Source organism: Ailuropoda melanoleuca, chromosome 1 (genome assembly GCF_002007445.2).
Source record: "Ailuropoda melanoleuca isolate Jingjing chromosome 1, ASM200744v2, whole genome shotgun sequence".
NCBI classification, from domain to species: Eukaryota; Metazoa; Chordata; class Mammalia; order Carnivora; family Ursidae; genus Ailuropoda; species Ailuropoda melanoleuca.
Window position 1 is genome coordinate 207,456,575 of NC_048218.1, and position 20,216 is coordinate 207,476,790.

General features: G+C 35.4%; 1 protein-coding gene across 1 annotated transcript in view; it reads right to left on the reverse strand.

Moving 5' to 3' along the window:
* Nucleotides 1-20,216, reverse strand: part of KMT2C (lysine methyltransferase 2C) — a 200,504-nt gene that overhangs the window by 118,285 nt on the left and 62,003 nt on the right. The window contains exon 8 of the mRNA XM_034639824.1: nucleotides 4,845-5,007. Coding sequence (XP_034495715.1) covers nucleotides 4,845-5,007 — 163 coding nt within the window. The remainder of the gene's footprint in view (nucleotides 1-4,844; nucleotides 5,008-20,216) is intronic.

The window sequence follows — 20,216 nt, forward strand, 5'->3', positions numbered from 1 at the left end:
CTGTGCCCTAGCTCTTTCCAAAGAGGCCTTCAAAACTCTGCTCAAGCACAGTCCTGCACCTTGTCTTTTTCAACTTTGTATCTTCAATTTCCTGGCACAAATCAAGACTTATTAAATATATCTTAAATGAAGAACTTCTAAATCACTTTTAAATGAGTGATCGGCATTTAAAATAAATAAATTTAAAAATGGAAATGTCATAAATTAGTTCATTTTTGAAAGAAATGACACAATAGGGTGAATTTTTTTTAATACTAAGACAGTGTCAGTATTTACTCATTCAAGCTCTGTACACTTAAAAACGAATCCCTGATTTTTGCCTATCCCCAAAACTTACAGAAACTGAAGCAAATACTGTGCTCTGATATCAGATACTCAGTTCATCCTTCTATTGTAATTTGCAGGGAACACTGTCTCAATGCTTCTGTGAAACCTTCCGGAGTTTACTTTCTGCCACTTAACTCGCCATACTAGTCACATGCAGCTATTGGGTAACTGAAATGTGATTATCCAAACTGACATGTGCTGTACTATATAAAATGCACCCCAGATTCTAAAGACTTACTAGGAAGAAAATAACATCAAATCTCTCAAAAATTTTATTGCTTACATGTTGAAATACTAATATTTTGGACATACTAGGTTAAATATATATTTTTTAAATTAATTGTAGTTTTAAAAAATTTTTAACATGACTACTAGAAAGATCTGAATTACTCCTATTGCTCAAATCATGTTTCTTTTGCATGGCACTGTTTTATGGAGCAAAGCCCATTCTACAGTAAGATAACTGTGTATATCACTGTGGCAGAGATTACTCTTCCTCCATGATAGTTTGCACCAATTTCTTAATGGCAATACCGTCATGTTGTTTGATTAGTATGGATCACTGGTAATAAATTAGACAAAGAAAAAACATCCACGTGATACATTCAGTCTAAAAACATTTATATGTAAAAAATACAACAGAAAAAAAACACTGCATCAAGAAATGAGGTTGGTTCCAACCATTTCCCCAGTCAGGAAGAAGATATGTATAGAAACACCGAAACAACCTTTTGGAGGTCATGCAAAAAATGGTATTACTAGATAGCTTAAGTGTCGTGTCAGAAATAAGCATATGTACATATACATACATATATGCCCCACAGAGACATTAAGTTTGAAGCAATAATCAAACAATGAAGTGAAATTTTTCTTTAAGCAGTTGAAAAGCAGAAGAGATTGAGTGAAATACTAAAGCTGAAGCTAATTTAAGAGAAGACAGGTAAATTTGGCTCCAAAGATCATGCTCTTTACTAATTGATATTTACTCCCACTGGAAGGACAAATAAGGTGAAGAATATCTGAGCATGTACAAAAGAAAGAAGGAAAGTGCCAGCAGAGGCATAGAATGAAGAAGCTAAATGATGGCGGAGGAGCAAAAGAGCGGGAGGAACAGAAGGATCAGCTGTGGACGAGGTCATGTCCTGTGACAAGAGAAGAGATGGAGGAAAAGGCAAGAACACTGGGCCTAAATGAGAAGGAACCACGTCAGAGACACTTGGCCAAGCTGGAAGGTGAAACTACTGCTTACGCAGGGGAATATAAACCCTGGTGAAGAGCAACAAAAGTCAAACTGCTGCCAGACTCCATCCGCAGAGCACTGTAACTTCCGTCAACGTCACAGCACCTATCATCTCGGCTTACTTTACTGGCAGGACACTGAGCTGGACTAAACAAGATCACTAGCAAGAAAAAGTCAATCATGGATGTTGTCCAGAGAGGCTGGCCCACAGAGCAGGCAGGTAGGTAGGAAAGTTCAGGGACTGACAGAATTTAGGGTAACAGGAAAGTAGAAGGACTTGGTATCAAGAGATACAAAGACAACCAAGAAAATTAAGAGAAGTTAAAGCTGAGTGATGAAAGTAAATACACTGAGGAAGAGGAGGGAATGAAGAAATACAGCACTCCCATGTTTGAACCCTTCAAAAACTTCTCACTGTAGAAAGACTATCTAAACCCTTCCCTTGTTCACAAGACCTAGGTGATCTAGTCTTTGTTCACTCTGATGCTGTCTCTACTATCCTTGGTGACTAGCTGTCATTCCACAATCTTGCCAGGCCCATTCCTCAAGACCTATACAGTAGTTGTTCACTCTTGCTGGAATGTTCTTTCCTCTGATCTCGCATGGTTGGCTCCTTACCATTTAGCTTTCCCTGAGAGGCAAAATACTACTAAGTGTATCTGGCTATGTCTCCGAGATGGTATTTAGTGTAAAATTCCTAGACAAGGTTAGTGTACGCTTTCATCATCATGAAAATAATGATGAAGCCAGGACCAGCATTTATCTATGACAAAGCACCCTAAAACTATTTTCTGATGAAAATCTTGGCCTTGCTCATGGGTTCTCTTTTTGCTGGTATTTCTTTCTAATGAGGTCCTTTTTTTTTTTTTTCCTATTCAACTTTCATAAGAAGATGTCAGTCCAACTCCTAACTCAGCTAACTATCAAGCATATTGCTCTACACTTAGCCAGCAGCATAAAGTATTACACTCAATTTATACATATAATTTGGGTCTTGGGTAAGAGCTGGAATAGCTACCATTTTGTAAAGCAATTCATTTATACAAAGTAAAATGCTACATGGTTTCCATTAACTGTTATTTAAACCTCATAGTAACACTGGTGTTTAAGCCCCATTTTTAAAAAATATTAAGCACCTTGTGCTATGACACACAATTAGGAAAGCTAAAAATATTTATGAAAGATTTTATGAAGACCGTTGCATAATCTTGTAAATTACTATAACACATTCTACCTACTATATTCTCTATATCCTTAGTGTATACAGACTGCACTGGTTAAGATCCTTGAGGAATAAAATTTACTCAATTGGACTTTGGTTTCATACCACTGGCTTATTTTGAGGACTGTTATTAGAAGTTGCCCTGTGGGATATGTTTTGCTACAGTGTATAATGTATATATAGTCTCAGTATCAAGTGAGTTCTTTTGACATTACTATGAATCAGGTCACTGCTCATATTCCCTTCTTTGTGTTGATTGCTGGAGAGCTCTGGAGCCAAGTTTGTGGCTTAGGTCTAGGAAGTATGCATCTATTTACCAAAATACCAGCGTCACTATTATGTTCATATTTATACTATCTTTATTTTCCCATGGCCAAATTTCCTCGTGTATTTTTAGTTTTATTTTATCCTACTATTCATGTATTTTTATGCGTCTCCATAAATCTATTTTGGAACAAGGCACAGTGCCAATAATTTCAGGGTATCTTTTAGCTCTGTGTGCCAGCACAGACCTCTCATTGTATGTATGGTAAGTGCCAGCAGCTCATCTCCCCTCGGTCCTTACATTGTTTTACACAGTATTTATTATGGTCTCTAACATTAAATGAGATATACCCTATTAGAACACAGTCTGCAGTAGCAAGTAGGATGGCTATTAACTAACAAAACCTCTAATACTAGAAATACGGTTACAGAATAGTTTGTATGTTGTTTACTGAGGTTTGAGATATGACTAAGTACAAAACACTGAATAAAATTCAGATTCTTAAACACACATACAGTTGTTTTATTTGATTTGCAAAGTGCACTATACCACCCAGAATATAATCAACCCTGATGACCAACATTGCAGTTGGTTCACCTGTGTGAAGTAATTCACTACATGAGGTCTTAAAATAAAAAACACCCATAACAGCTGCTGTGCATGAATGTTCTTTTTCTCGAAGATTTAAGTATGTAATCGCACACATATTTTAAACTTTAAATCCCTTATTCGCCTAAATTCAATCTGACATTTCAGTTTGCCCTACCTATACTTTCTGTCTGTATAGTGATTAAGGACAACATGATTATACATGTAAACAAAAATAATTTCAACTGAAGATGAAATTATGGTACTGAGATTATACAATCTAACTGTATTTGAGACTATTTAAGTTTAAGCCTGAAGCAGCTATATTTACATTTCACAGAGCCAGACAAGATTTTTTTTAAAAAAGCTTCCATTAGTATTGCTAAGACATAGATAAAAGCTAACACTAAAGTAACTAACAGGTAACATAAAAAATAATAATAAAGCTTCACAGAGATTTCACAATGAGACTGGAAATTCAATTTACTAGGGGGAAAAATCCCAAGGCATACGTGCTCATTGGAAATCCATATACCAAGAAAAAGGCAAGATCTCTGTTTAACAATTAAGATAGGAAAGAGTTATAATTTTCTACATAACAAATTTCAAACATTTAAATATTCTCACGTAATTATAAAATAATGCTTAGAAAAGAAAGGAAAAAAGCACAACTGAGGATTACAGGTAACCAAGACACATAAATCAAGAAGAAGCACTAACAGAGATTTCTATTATGATTATCAGGGCTATACAATTACCAAGAATTTTAAAAGTGGTTGCTGATCCTATTAATGTACATCCTGAAGTAACACCTGAGTGAATCATCTTCTAATACTCTAACTGGGTGGTTTTTGGTGTAGGAGACACTGGATACTGTTAACTAGTTAAATGGCTCTACAGTACATATTAAAATATACTCAGTATTTCTTTCTACAGAGGTTCAAAAAAAATTTTTTAACAGAATTTAAAACATGCAAACTGTCTTTGAAATTTTGAGGAAATACCTCTGGTATTTAACTTCAGTGATATTGGTGATAACAGATCCCCCCGAGGATCTCTGGCAAAGATCCCTTAGATTATCAAGACTATCGAATATTACCTTTTTAATACAAGCAAAATAACATTTAAGGAATTTACAACATTAGTTATTTGAAGTAAATACACTGATAAATGTTTGAAAAGTATATCTATAGTAAACTTACATCTTTCAGGAGCTTGGTCAATGTGCTCTGGACACAGAAGGAAGAAGTTCCTAAAGTCCTGAAAGGTACCAGCTCCAGCAGCACAAGGATAATGGTACATCTGGGTGCATTTCTCTTCACAGCATTTGATAGTGGCTCCAAGGTGCTTACAAAATGCACATCGCTGAAGAGGGCAAATGGGAAAGAAATGTCTTAATAAAATCTGGAAAAGGAGCATTCAAATGTGCGGCTAGGAAAGTATAAAAACAGTCTTGTATACATTACTAGTAAAACAATTTAAACCTCCGTAATACTAAATAAAGGATCCATTAAAAATGATAAAATCTAAAGTACTCATTCTGAGTGCTTGGTATAATACAGGTTCATCCATTCAAGTTTCGAAAGTGAGCATTTCACTTTTTTCTACTGACTTTTGTCAAAAACAGCTAAAATTTTTTTAAATTAGTAATATGGTTGAAGGGGCAAGTGTCTAGTTGTGGGTTATTTCAACACATTTTAAATCCCACCAACAAACTAATAAAACGAATCTATACTGTTTACAAAACCTCTTACTATTTGCACCCTACCTAAAAATCAGTGTGAAATAAACCACAATCATAGAATAAGTTAATAAGGGACAATCATGGGATTAAAGGTACACCTACAAATCTACACACTCCCTGTAGCAGTTAGTTTCAAGTTTCTTAATAAAAACTGGGAATGGGAAGAAAAATTGAATCATCTGAGTATCTCCTTTCCCTATTTCAACGTGCCTCTATTCTCTTGCTAGTGGTAAAAGAAGAGAAGGAAGCCCCAACAGAAACATAGGGAAGTGCAGGGCAACTAAAGGTGTAAGAAGTCAGTATAAATTACCTACAATGCAACATGTACTTACTCAGCTTTCCCTAAGAATGATTAATAAACTCTCCCTCATCTTCCCAAGGTCATTCTGCGAATCACATTCTTTGTGGGTCTTTTGCTGGGTAGCCTGCATTGTACAGTATAAAATCTCTCTTCTGCAGATGCCTAGCTGTCTATCCTGTACAGGCTTCTGTTTTAGCATTCATGCTACTGCAAGAGAATTATTTACTTGTTTTTTCATCCTAGTCCTGGATCCTTGAGGGAGAGGCACATATTTTGCTATCTTTGTATCTGTAGCACTATGAATGCTACTTGACACTGAAAGCCCTACTAAACAGGTGTTCATATTTATATGTACTAAATGGATTTCACTGTGGGTAATCTCATTGTTAAGTGTGGTTCATGAATAACAAAACTGAAACAACAGAAGCCAAACAGGACAATTTGTGGTAAAACTGGCCATCCTGAAAGAGAGAAAGTTGCTAACATTACTAAGAAGATCTTTCTTTTTTTTTTTTTTTTTTAGATTTTATTAATTTATTAGAAGAGAAAGAGAGAGCACGGGGGAGGGGGCATGGAGAGGCAGAAGCAGGGGGAGAAGGAGAAGCAGACTCCCCGCTGAGCAGGAAACCCAATGCGGGGCTCAATCCCAGGACCCTGAGATTATGACCTGAGCTGAAGACAGATGCTTAACCAACTGAGCCACCCAGGCGCCCCAAGAGATCTTCACATGCTAACATACTTATTCTGTATTCTCCTAGTCTACCAGAGAATACAACAGTTTTTAAATTATAATTCGTTCCAGCATTTTATATAAGGTGCCATCAAATTCTTCCTTGTAACCAATCTAAGAAAGTTTCGTATTTCTTGACGAGTCCTCTACACGTTTTGAGCACTGTCAACAGACCACTGTAGCTTCTAGCTGACTCATAAACACAGTTATATCTGTGGCGTTTTTGTTGTCTACAACGTCCACAAGTTCAGAAACTAATAAACATTTCAGTTCTCGTTTTGTAGTTATGGGTGCTACATCATTAAAAAGACAAAAGAACGAAAGCCTATTTCCCTTAATAAAGTGTAATAACCAGCTTTTTCTGAATTTATTTTTATGTTATGACCTCTCAGGGTCTCTAAATATGTTTAGCATATTAAAACAACCCAGAATTAACAACATGTGTAACATCTCAGTAGTCTGAGTATCCTTGAGTCATGCCGGAAACACCAAGAAAATGCTGAAGGAGGAAAGTGCATTTATATGTCCAACTGATTGCTAAAAAGTTTTTATATTAACTTATTAACATAACAAAATAATTCCAGCTAAACTGCTAAAATCTAGAATCTCCATTATTTTTTAGCATACGGCAAGTTGTACAGAAGCCTTTTGCACTAAAAATAATTTTGGCAAATAAAATATAATGACTTTTATTTAAGTGCATAATAAGGAAACAAAATAATTTAAATTGATCCTTTTCCCAATGTCTGTATCATTTTAGAAACATCAACATATTCTCTTAATCACATTTGCAGTGGAAAATATTACGTGACATTAGCTAAACTACCATGAGAAGTCCTGGAATGTATCCAACATACTAATTTACAATAACACATAAAGATACAGGGAATAAAGGAAGGGAAATAAAATACTAACTGCATTTAAGTGAACGTTTCAAGCCCATCTGTTATAATTACATAGCTAATGAAAGACATTTGGCATTGAAAGAAAATGTATACTTTATATATATGCTAGAGTACATCTTTCTGAACCAAATAAAAGCATTTGTAAATTGTAGAAATTATGAAAGAATAAATTTCCACAGGGAACTTCTCTAACATCAGCATTCTTCTACAACACATATTAGGAATGAAACAAATTATAAACTAAGTAACAATTACAAAGCTAATTAACATTTGGGGAGAGGGAGGTAAATAGCTCTTAAATGGTTTATCAAATAAACAATTTATTTGAATCAGTATTTAAAGCTCCTAAATAGCATTTTATTTTTTTCTACCTTTTTTAATCATTAAAAAAAGAAAGAGGAGAGGTAGAGAAAAAAGAAAAGTGTTACAATATCTTTTGACAATTGTCCAAGAGCACATCCAAGAAAAAACTCTTGAGTTCGTGTCCAACTATTAAGACTAAGTTTGAGGAACTTCTAAGACTTTTATTTCACTAGACTGAAATAAGGAAGGTTCTCTCAAAATAAATCTGCAATACAAAACAAAGCAGAATCAACACAATTTCAGAGATTAAGGTTAAAGATGTGTTATGAAACTTATCTAACAATAAGTTTGAGGATATTCCAAAGTTCATTCAACTAATTGTGAAGTATCTATTCTGTATCAACTATGGCAATGGGCTAAGTGCTCTTAGAAATATCAAATATTATTATAGGTTTCCCATATACCAAACTTTTTAACCTTTCCCAGACTTTTCTTATCAGTCAGCTGGGATTCTCCCAGAATGCAGAATAAAGAATAAGGACAAAGTAAGAAAAAGAAGTAAAATGACATAGTAAACTCATCCACAAAATTCAGTGTCTCCTTAGCAAGAGTACCAAGAGGAGAGAAAATAGAAGGATTATAATCAGAGAAATTACTCTTAAAAAAATCATGAAAATATCTAATAATAAGAGCTAACATGTACTAAGCATAATTTCATTGAACAGGTGGGGGAGGCAGCAGAGTCCTTCTCCCTGTTCACTGATCTCTGTATCACAACAAAAGCACCTACTCTTAATATCTGCCACATTGCCTCCCTAATCGGAAAATACCCACTTCAGATTAAAATGTCTCACACCTAGAAACACTGGCAAAATTTTAAGGTAACAAAAGGAAAAACTCCAGTAGTCTGCGAAAGAGAAAACAGGCCAGCTACAAAGAAAGGAGAATCAGTCATTACTTCTCATTAGCAATATTCAATGCAAAAAACAAAAAAAGCGCTATATTTTCCAAGGTCAACAAAGAATTATTTGAAACTAAAATTTTAATATCTGCTAAGTTTACATTCAAGTCCATGGATAATAAACATACACAGGTTAAATTCCCTATTAAAAAACAGCAACTTTTGGGGCGCCTGGGTGGCACAGCGGTTAAGCGTCTGCCTTCAGCTCAGGGTGTGATTCTGGTGCTCTGGGATCGAGCCCCACATCAGGCTCCTCTGCTGCAAGCCTGCTTCTCCCTCTCCCACTCCCCCTCCTTGTGTTCCCTCTCTCACTGGCTGTCTCTATCTCTGTCAAATAAATAAATAAAATCTTTGAAAAAAAAAAAGTAACTTTCAAAATGTGCAAAATATACTTTATACATGTGCATATGCATGCACATACACACTATATATATACACACACATTTTTACACACACACATTTTATTTAGGTATATGTGTGTGCATGTATGTATGTGTGTGTATATATGTACACACATGTGCATGAGGCACAGTGACACAGCAAATTTAAAAATAAGAGCTGGAGGGAAAAGCACAAACAAATGCTATCAAAAAGAAAGCAGCTATAGCAAAGAAAATTGGATCCAAACCAAAAAGTAATGAACAGGACAAAGATAAAGTTCACATTAAAATAAGTCTTATGTTAAAAATTCCAACAGAACAAGACACAGTCATTAGAGTTTACATACCTACTATGAATTTCCTTGACATATAAAAGTAAAACTGAGTAGAAATATGTACATGAATACATCAGACTTTAATACAGCTCTCAGAAATCAAGATATAAATAGATATGAAATAAAGAATTTAATAACAATGATCAAGTTCAATTCAAACTTACACATACACAGATCTCCATGATCCAAAACCAGAGAATATATACTCTATTCAAATGTAGTTTATTTTTATTTTTTAGAATTATTTTTAATTCACTATATATATGACCATAAAAAAGTCCACAAATTCAAAAAATCAAGTATTTCCTAGGCCATATTTTAAAAAGCAGGTATTTCCTAAACCTAAGACATTAATAATTATGAATTTACAACAGAAACTCAAAATCTATCCACTAGAAAAATTTTAAATTCCCTTCTATCTACAGATTTCTTTGAATCAAAAGAAAAAAACATATATTATTTTTGAAATGATTGAATAAGAAACATGTCAAAATCTTTGAGATGTGGGAAATTTGGTCATGAAAAAAATACAGCTTGAAAAATGCAAAACTCAAGACCAAAGGATAAAAATAATAAAGCTAGATTTAAAAACTGAAGCAAGTAAGAACCAACATCTACTGCATGAGATTACATATCTCAGAAGTCAACCCACCCTAATATTGTGTTTAGGAAGAGGTTATTCATGAGATTCAGGTGTTAAAGTCTCTAACCAAAGAATTAGTGTTTGCTTTAGAAAAAATATGCTTAAAATAGAACTGACTGAAATAAAAATCAATCTACCAAAACATTTTATATATAAATTGGCTTAAAGTCATGAGTATCCTGGTGAGTGATTTGTTGTTGCTATGCTGGCCCAGTTAATTATTCTGGTTTGTACAATAACAAACATACATTTCTGACTGGAACATTTGCTTAAAAAAAAATAAATAATAACATTACAAAATCAAAATGGACACTGCTATGAATGAGGTTTTTCTCCCACCAGTATCTTCCCTTTCTGACCCATCTTCCTCGCTGCTATCACAATGGTCTTTATAAGGAAGTCCTTGATACCTCCTGATCAGGTCCAACCTCCTCAAGATGGCACTGTGTTAGGTAGACTCCTAAAATGCCTGCACTCCCCACTCTTACCCCCCCCCACATGTCCCACCTCTAATCTAGAGACTTGTAAAAAAATATATATATATGTATATGATGGAATATCATGCCAGAGATTATACTATATGACATGGCAAATGGATTTTTGCAGATGTGATTAAGGCTGCTATTCAACTGATGCTGAATTAATCAAAGGAAAGATTGGTTTATTCAAATTACACAATTCCTTTAAAAGCAGAAAGTTTTCTCCAGCTGGTAGAAGAAAGGAAAGTCAGAGAAATTCAAAGCAAGGGAAGGATTCAAAACATCACTGCCATCTTTGAAGAGAAAAGGAGTCACATGCAAGATCCAGGAGTGGCCTCTAGGAGCTGCCAGCAACCTCAAGCAAGGTTGGCCAATTAGCCAATTGCCAATAAAGAAATGGTGACCTCAGTATTACAACTGCACAGAATAGAATTCTGCGTTCAGCGAAATGAGCTTAGAAGAGGATTCTTCCCCAGGTCTTTGGATAAGCACCCAGGCTGGTAGACAGCTTTAAGACCCTAAACAAAGAGCACAGTTGAGCCTACCCAAACCTCTGACCTAGAGAAATATGATCTCATAAATGGGGGCTGTTTTAAGCCATTAAATTTATGGTAATTTATTATATACCAATATCTCACATTTAGCACATTTCGCATAGTTGTTTGGTTTCTGCCAAATCACTATATTTTTAAGAAAAATTTTCTATTATACTTACAATATACAGTGTCTTCTTTACCCAAAACTATTAAGTAAATAGGGTAAATATTTTAAACTCCATCCTAGTAACGAAGCAGCAAAACCTAAGAGAAACCTACGATAAGCATTTCTGAGCCAAGCGTTCTGAGTACACAAATGTGCCCTCTTTCTAACTGGGTCAAGGAAATAGTAAATTCTCTAGTTGATAACAACATACATAAATCAGAAACCCTAAAGAAATAACCATAATAGCTAAAATCTTTAACATAACCATAAATAAAAACATGAATAAATCTATGTAAAACTTTTAAACTTTTATATGGTGAAAAACCATACATATCTCAGAGAAAATCAAATGACAAAAGAAATCTGCAACTTGAATTACAAATGTCTATTATCCTGAATATATAAAAGTAAAGCTTATAAATTATAAAAATGAGTACAACTTAAATATAAACAATGACACTTTATAGAAGCACATAATTTAGGGAAGACATAAAGCGGGCCAATAAAACATATTTAATATGCAGAAGTTAGTGAACATGATTTCCCAGTAACCAGGCCAACCACTTTACAAGAATGACCTTATTCAAGTCTAACAACACCATTTTAAGTGGATACCATTACCGCTCATTTTACAAATGAGGCACAGAGAGATTAAATTCCTTGCCCACCCTTACAAAGCCAGGAAGGGAAAGAGGAAATGAACTGGAGGAATTCACAATTAGTTAGATATGGGTAATTAATGCAAATTCCATTAACACACTGAATAGTTTATCCCACTTATATTCACACTCTCACTTAGGTTATAAGGAAAGAAGGTAGCCACTTTGGGATTTGAATTCCATAAAACATTAATCCTCACTGACTACCAAAAGAAATATATTAGAATGTTCATAAAACACAATTCATAATATTTTCAAATTGAAAAGCCCCAATGCCCAACAGTAAAATGGATAAATTATAGTATTCGGATAACAGAATACTACTACCTATAAATGAATGACAATTACAATTAGCCATTTGGTGAATCTCACCAACATAATGGTATGTGAAAAAGAAAACAGTACTTAGTGTATGAGTCCAATTATATAAAGTACAAAAACAGACAAAACTAATTTATGATGTTAGTAGTGATGATGTTAGTAGTGATGATAATGCTGGCCTCTAGGCAGTTAAAAGTAGTGACCAAAAGGAACAGAATTCCGGGAGTGCTAGTATCAGCTTCTTGAATTGATCTCAGTTTATGCACATTGATCTTATTTAGGGGTGTTCATGGAAATGTACACATATAATAGGTACGATGTCTATTCTTACAAACAGTACACTAACAGAATAGGTCATCCAAACAGAAGTTATATTTCCAAAATCCAGTAAATATATCCACACACAGTCAATACAGGTGAACCAGACTCTGGATGAATAAAACTCTCGTACCTGACTTTGAAGACCAAACTGTGTTTCCCACCTGTTCACAAAGAAGTGATAGAGCAGACTTCCATTACTGTCCATTGACAAAATGCTACTCAGAAAGTAAGCACGCTGGCTTATCACATAAGAAATATCAGTAAAAATATTAACACAAACTAAAATGCTTGTAGCAGCTGAATTATATACCAAGAGTATTTATATAATCACAGCAAATAACTCAAATATGTTGGATGCCACTCATGGGCTCAAAGGATAATGGCAAAAAGCAATGACAATATTAAATCTCATTATTGATCTTCTAGCTTTGGGTGTTTATTTGGATTTCTTTTATTTTTTATTTATTTTTAGAAATCTCTACACCCAACCCATGACCCTGAGGTCAAGAGTCACATGCTGCTCCAACTGAGCCAGCCAGGTACCCCATTTGGATTTCTTTTAAATTGATGCACAAAATAAACAATAATTTTCCTTTTCTTTTAGTAACTTTTTCAGTTAGAAGAAAAATTAACTATCTTAAAAGAAAAGATACAATTACAGACTGGATAGGGGAATACAAATTTTTAAAGATATAAAGAACTGAATTAAATTAAAAAATATCAACATGAACTCATGATTTAAAAAAATATCTTTTCTTTATGTGATTTATTTTTGACCAGGAGTCAAGATAATTCAGGGGAACAACAGTCTTTTAGAATGATGCTGGAACAACTGAATATCCACGTGGAAAACAAAGAACCTTGAACCTTATGTCTTGTATTCTCACACCATACACGTAATTTAACTATAAAATGAATAAATAACCTTACAGTAACCTTGGAATATGCAACAATATTTTTATATAAGGCATACCAAGCACAATCCTTAAAACATTTGAAAATTGACAAATGACATACTTCATCAAAATTAAACCATCTGTTCTTCAAAAAGCACTAAAAAAATGAAAGCAAGATGCAAAGTAGGCAAAAATACTTACAAAATACATCTCTAATAAATGATTCCTTTGCAGAATACATAAAAAAAAAAAACTCTCTTAACTCAATAGTAATGAGAAGACAAATAATTGGAAAAAGGGGGGTAGATGTGAAAGATTTGGGCAGGCAATTCAAAGGTATAAAATGCCAAGTAAGTACATAAAGATGTTCAATTTCACTACTCATCAGGAAATACAAAATCAAGCCCACAATGAAATATCATTAAACACCAACCAGAATAGATGAAATTTAGAAACACTGACAATAACCAGTCCTAGAAAAATGGAGAGCAAATGGAACTCTCTCACATCTTACTGGTAGAAATGGAAAAGCATAAGATCCTTTTGAAGTAACTGTCAAACTGTCTTCCAAAGTTAGACACATACTTACCAAGAATCAGCAATTTCAGTTCTAATTATTTCCACAAGAAACATGAAAAGATATATCATGTTGCATAAATGTTCACAGCAGTTTTATAAATAATAGCCACACAGAGGAAGAAATCTTTCAGCTGGTGAATGGATGAATCTCAAAACCACTATGCTAACTACAAAAGCCAGACAGAAAAGATTTCATACCCTACGATTGCATTTATGTATCGATCTAGAAAAGGCAAAACTACAGGAAGAGGAACAGATCAGTGACTGCCAGGAACTAAAGTGGCAGGAGGGGACAGAACATAAAGGGTCATGAGAGAACATTCTGGGATGAAGGAAATACTCTGTATCTTGATTATGATGATAGTTATATACATGACTGTACATACTTCTCAAAACATATTCAACTGTACTTTTCTTTAGAAGGACTGACTTATCTTGTATATAAAATAAACCTTAAAAGAACAACTCTCATGCAGAAAAAAACCTCCGAATTTATTTATTGGGTAATGAATGGCAGACAGGCTAGTATCAGAGTAACTATTTTAAAAATAAAATTTGTAAAATCTGAATAAAATATAAAGCCTAACTACTGCAAGTCACTTGTCAATAACCAAAAGCAAGATGGAAAGGAAGGACATTTGATGCTTGGAAGAAGACATCACTGGCTAAGATTTATGTTGAAACAAATGTTTAGCTAAGGACATCTCATGTGCATGGAAAAGGGGAGACTGGAACCAGACCTCACACAAGCTTCAGTCGTACTGATGTGGGAAAACAGATGAAGTTCTCAGGGCTAGGGAGATTGGAAACTGAGGGAAACCATGAAAAGAGGGAGCTACAGAGAAGGGGGACCCCAGATTAGAATAAACTCTCAAATTTTCCTCATACCCCTAATATGTACCTCCACAGAAGGACTCTGAGCAGCTCAAGGAAAGCAACACCTGAACTGCTAAAGGAACCCAGCAGATGATGCCGATGGCTGGGATGATGTAGACTGGAGTCTAAGTCCAGCCATCGTAAAAGCCTCCAGAACAAAATTTGCCATTGAACAGATAAAGGTAACAGAGTCCAGAATCTGTAACCTATCACCTAAAAATGTGCAGTGTACAATAAAAATTCCTAGACATGTGAAAACCCAAAAACAAGAAAATGGGACCCATAAGGAAGAAAAAAAATTCAAATAATTAATCATGGAACACTACATCAAAAACTAAGGATACACTGTATGGTGACTGACATAATAAAAATTATAAAAAATTCAAATAAAAAAATGACAAGATGTACAAAGACTTTAAAGCAATTATTAGAAACATACAGAAAAAACTGGTCACAACAAAGAATACCATAATAAAAGAGACCTAAAAATTGCAAAGTGAGGGGCGCCTGGGTGGCACAGCGGTTGAGCGTCTGCCTTTGGCTCAGGGCGTGATCCCGGCGTTATGGGATCGAGCCCCCACATCAGGCTCCTCCGCTGTGAGCCTGCTTCTTCCTCTCCCACTCCCCCTGCTTGTGTTCCCTCTCTCACTGGCTGCCTCTGTCTGTCGAAAAAATAAATAAAATCTTTAAAAAAAAAAAAACTTGCGAAGTGAAAACCTAATGGAAATTCTGCAAACCTGAATTAAAATAATTTAAATAACAATATCAATGGACAGGTTTGACGAGATTGGATAGGACAGAAAAAATGGTCAGTGACGTTGAAAATAAATGAATCATTTATCCATCCTGAGAAACTAAAATTATTAAAAAAGAAATTAAAAGAGCCTCAGTAACCTGTGGGACAGTATCAAATATATTAACATACATGTAATTGGAGTTGCAGAGGAGAGAAATTATGGGACAGAAAAAGAATAAGAAATAAAGGTCAAACTTTTTACAAACTTGGTGAAAAAAATCAACTTACAGTTTTAGGAAGCTCTGCAAACCCCAAGCAGGAAGAATACAAAGAAAATCACACCTAGGCACATCATAGTCAGACTGCTGAAAACCAAAGATAAAAAGAAAATCCTGAAAGCACCCAGAGAATAATCAAAACATTATACACATAGGAATAATGATACTAATGACACGTCAATTGACTTCTCATCGAAAAGGATGGAAGACAGGAAACAATGCAAGAACCTCTTTTAAATACTCAAAGAAACACACATCAAGGGGCACCTGGGTGGCTCAGTCAGTTAAGCGTCCGCCTTCAGCTCAGGTCATGATCCTGGAGTCCCAGAATGGAGCCCCATATGGGGCTCCCTGCTCAGTGGGGAGCCTGCTTCTCCCTCTGCCCCTCACCCTGTTCACGCTCTCTTTCTCTAAGTAAATAAAATCGTTTAAAAAAAAAAGAAGAAGAAGAAAGAAGAAAAAAAAGAAAAGAAAAACGAATCAACCTAGAACTATATAATTGGGGGGGAAAGTCTTCAAAACTGAATGCAGGCTTCTACCTCCAGACACAACGGAGGAGAGACGTACACTTCCCTACGTTTTAACTCAGTATAGCTATAAACCTTGAACACAACACATAAGACAAACACAAGAAAACATTAAAAGGTAGAGAGAAGTGGCAGACCAACTAGAGACTGAGGCACTGAAGATCAAAAAAGCATAAATTCCCTAGGTTTGCTTTCTGATTCGTATACAGAACAGGTGCTAAAGAAGCCAACAATCCAGAAACACTAACAGGGACACAACAAAGAGAGCCCAAGAAACGCCTGCTGTCTCTAACCAAAAGAGTGGGAAAGTGGCAGGCTAGCAAGACAGAACATCTAACATCATCTAACAGTTTGTTAGATGATAACCAACCTCTTGAAGGCAAATCCCACAATCCCCAGCAAAGGCCAAAGAGAACCCAGACCCAGACACCCCTTCTCCCCACCAGATAGGGTGACATCACAGATGGCTAGATTGAGAGCCAGGACATTCACACCCACTGCACAGAAATAAGGCCTCCTTCCTCCACCGTGTCGGTGGAGAGAAAGTGGGAAGCCTGGAGCTGAACATCCACACAGTGATCACAAGGTGTCCCTAACCCTGTCCCTCCTCACAGGGGTGGTGGCAGGGGACACCTACTGGACAATCAGAACTTAAACCACTGCGCAGAGCTAACATGCCCCCCTCCACTCCCACTGTAGTGTCACCGGAGACCATCTGATAAGCAGTAAACTTGTAAGCCAGGCTGGTATCAGCAAAGCACAGAGGAGAGTCTAAACTTTCACTCTTGTGCAACAGCCACTAGAGGCTCCTCTCCAACAATCAATGGAGGTTGATTATGGAACTGGAACTTCCACACACCTGGGAATAACACAGTGGTGCTGCCCCTTTGGCTTGCCCCTCAAAAGCAGTTTCAGATAAAATCTGCTTCAGATAAAAGGGAAAGGGTATTAAATAATATACAGACTTTTTAACACAATACTATAAAGGACTTCATCAAAAATAAGTTGTCATACCATAATAATAAAAACCATTTCAATACAAATAAGAATAAATGTGAGCATATATGTGAAGTCATATATGTTAGCATATTCATATGATTATTCCATTCATATGATTATTCCAAACCCCTCCTCATAGGTACACACTATTATGGGTTTTGTAGTAATTAATCTTTTGCTTTTCTTTGGATGTCTTACTAACTACATATATATCTCCAAACAAAATAATTTAGGTTTGCTTGTTTTGAACTACACTTAAATATAAACATACTAGAGGATTTTTTTGTGACTTAGCTTCAACTCAGTGTACGTTTGTGGAATTCAACCATTTGACTTTTGTAGCTATAGATCATTTTCATTGCTAGATCGTATTCCTGTGGATGCATATATCCTAATCTAATTACCAAGAAATTTAGACTGCTTCCAGTTTGCAGCAATCATTAAAAATGTTTTCTAAATATACCCTATACATTCTCATACACGTACCCTGACACACGTGCAGATATTTTTCTTTGGAGGAGTTCTCAAAGAGTGGTCCACAGACCTGTGAGGTATATATATCCCTGAGACCTTTTCAAGGATCTGTGAGGCCAAAGCTATGTTCATAATAAGGCATGATTTACCATTTTCACTGTGCTGATATTTGCATGTGATGCAAAAGCAATGGTGGGTAAAATTGCTCGTGCCTTTTTCAGTAGCCAAGGCAGTGGCACCAAACCGTACTAGCAGCCGTTACATTCTCAACTCGCTCTGCAACTGCAGTAAACATAAATAACACTAGCTGCATTTAAGAATATCGCTGATGAAGCAGCACAATTATTAAATCTCAAAATCTCAATCCATAAGTACACATCCTTTAAATATTTGTGTGACAAAATGGGAAAGCATCAAGTAACTGTGCTGTACCAAAGTATGAAGGCTTTCTGGAAGCAAGGCACTTCTGTGGTCATTTGACTGGTAAGCTGAAATAGCTTTTTTATGAAACACAGTTTTTATACCTGGAAGAAAAACTGACAGACAATGACTATTCAGACTTATTTCAAAACTATTTCTTCAAAAATGAATACAGTGAGCCTATCACTCCAAGGAAAACAACTGAGACCACTTATGGCCAATGACAACATTTAACAAACATGTATCTACCACAGTGACTGCTTCCCAATACTTAAGACTTCCCTGATGAGATCAGGATTATAATAACAAATGAGAATTTTGTTATTTATTAATATGTGTCAGTATTTAGAATATCTGGATCATTCAATGAACCAATATTTTCCAAAATACCAAGTAATAATGTTATGAAATCATACATGAGTAAAAGAACCACTGAAACTGCAAGATAATGGATTATAGCCTTAAAGAGTAAAGAAATGCTCATTGATAAGGCTTCAGATTCCACAATGGACCAAACCTTGAAGAATCTAACTACCTGTCAAGTTTTTGTGCAATATTAATCAAAAATATTTATAATTATCTAAAGTGGCTATTAAAATAAGTTTACCTTTTCCTACTACATAACGTTTTGTGGCTGGGTTTTCTTCATATATTTCAACCAAAACTGCGTATTTCAACACGGAACGCAGAAGCAGATATGAGAATTCAGCTGTCTTCTACAAAACTAGACATCAATGCTTCAAAATAAGAGTTCAAACGTATGCTGAGACCAATAAGTTTGAGAACCTTATGTCATAAATGTGTATATGTAGGAGTGAAACTCTTGTCTCTTCAGCTTTACTAGCTGTTATACTCCGTTTTCCCAAATGACTGTTGCAGTTTTCACTCTCCCTCACCAGTAGAGCATAAGAGCTCCGATCTGAATCCAGGCCAACGCTGACTACACTCAGACTTCATTTTGGCTGATATGAAAGGAATGTAAGGCTATCTCAGGGCAGTTTCAATATGCATTTCATGATTATGAATGGGATTGTACACCTTTTCATATGCTTACTGGACATTTGGATTATGCCTTTGGAAACAGCCTATTAAATCCTCTGCCCATTTCTCTATTGGGTTGCCTTTGTTTTTCTTACTAGAGGTATTTTATATATTCTAGAAATAATTCCTTTCGTTGGCCATACTTGTTGCTTTATAGCAAGTGCTTTCTGTATCTTAAGACTTACTTTGTAAACATATTCTCCTGTGTTATCTTTTCAAAATTTTATAATTTTATGTGGAAATGCAAAGGACAAAAAAAAATAACTCAAGGACATTTTCCTATTATTTGTTCTTCTCTTGGCTTTCAGTTTTGGTCTTATAATATACCTAGCAATTTGACTACTTGTTGAATTTTTTTTTTTTAACTGTAGAGATACCTGGAGACACTAAATGATGCTATTTTCAACCAGAAGGATTTTTTTTTCTTCAAACCAACACTTAGGCTAGAGAAGACTTTAATTCAATCTGCAGATGAGCTGATTTGAAGCTGGTTTTCAAGTCTTTGTAAAGACAAACTTCCCCCCCGCCCCCAGTTTTCCCTTATTCTAATAGTGTAGCTCAGGGATCAGCAAACTTTTTCTAAAAAGGGCCAGACAGTAAATATTTTAGGGACATCTTTGTGGGACAAGAGGCAAAATAAAGGCTATTATGTGAGTACTTATCTACCAAGAGAGAAAATAAATTTTCACAAAAATTTTATAATTATTATTATTCAAGATATGGTAACAATTGGGGCACCTGGGTGGCTCAGTCAGTTAAGCGTCCAACTCTTAATTTTAGCTCAGGTCGTGATCTCAGGGTCATGGGGATCAAGACCTGTGTTGGGCTCCACACTTGGCACAGAGTCTGCTTTGGGATTCTCTCTCTCTGCCCCTCCCCCCACTTCCACAGTCCCTAAATAAATAAATACTTTTTTTTAAAAAAATACAGTAACAACTGAGCATTGGGGCGGGGGGGGGGGGGA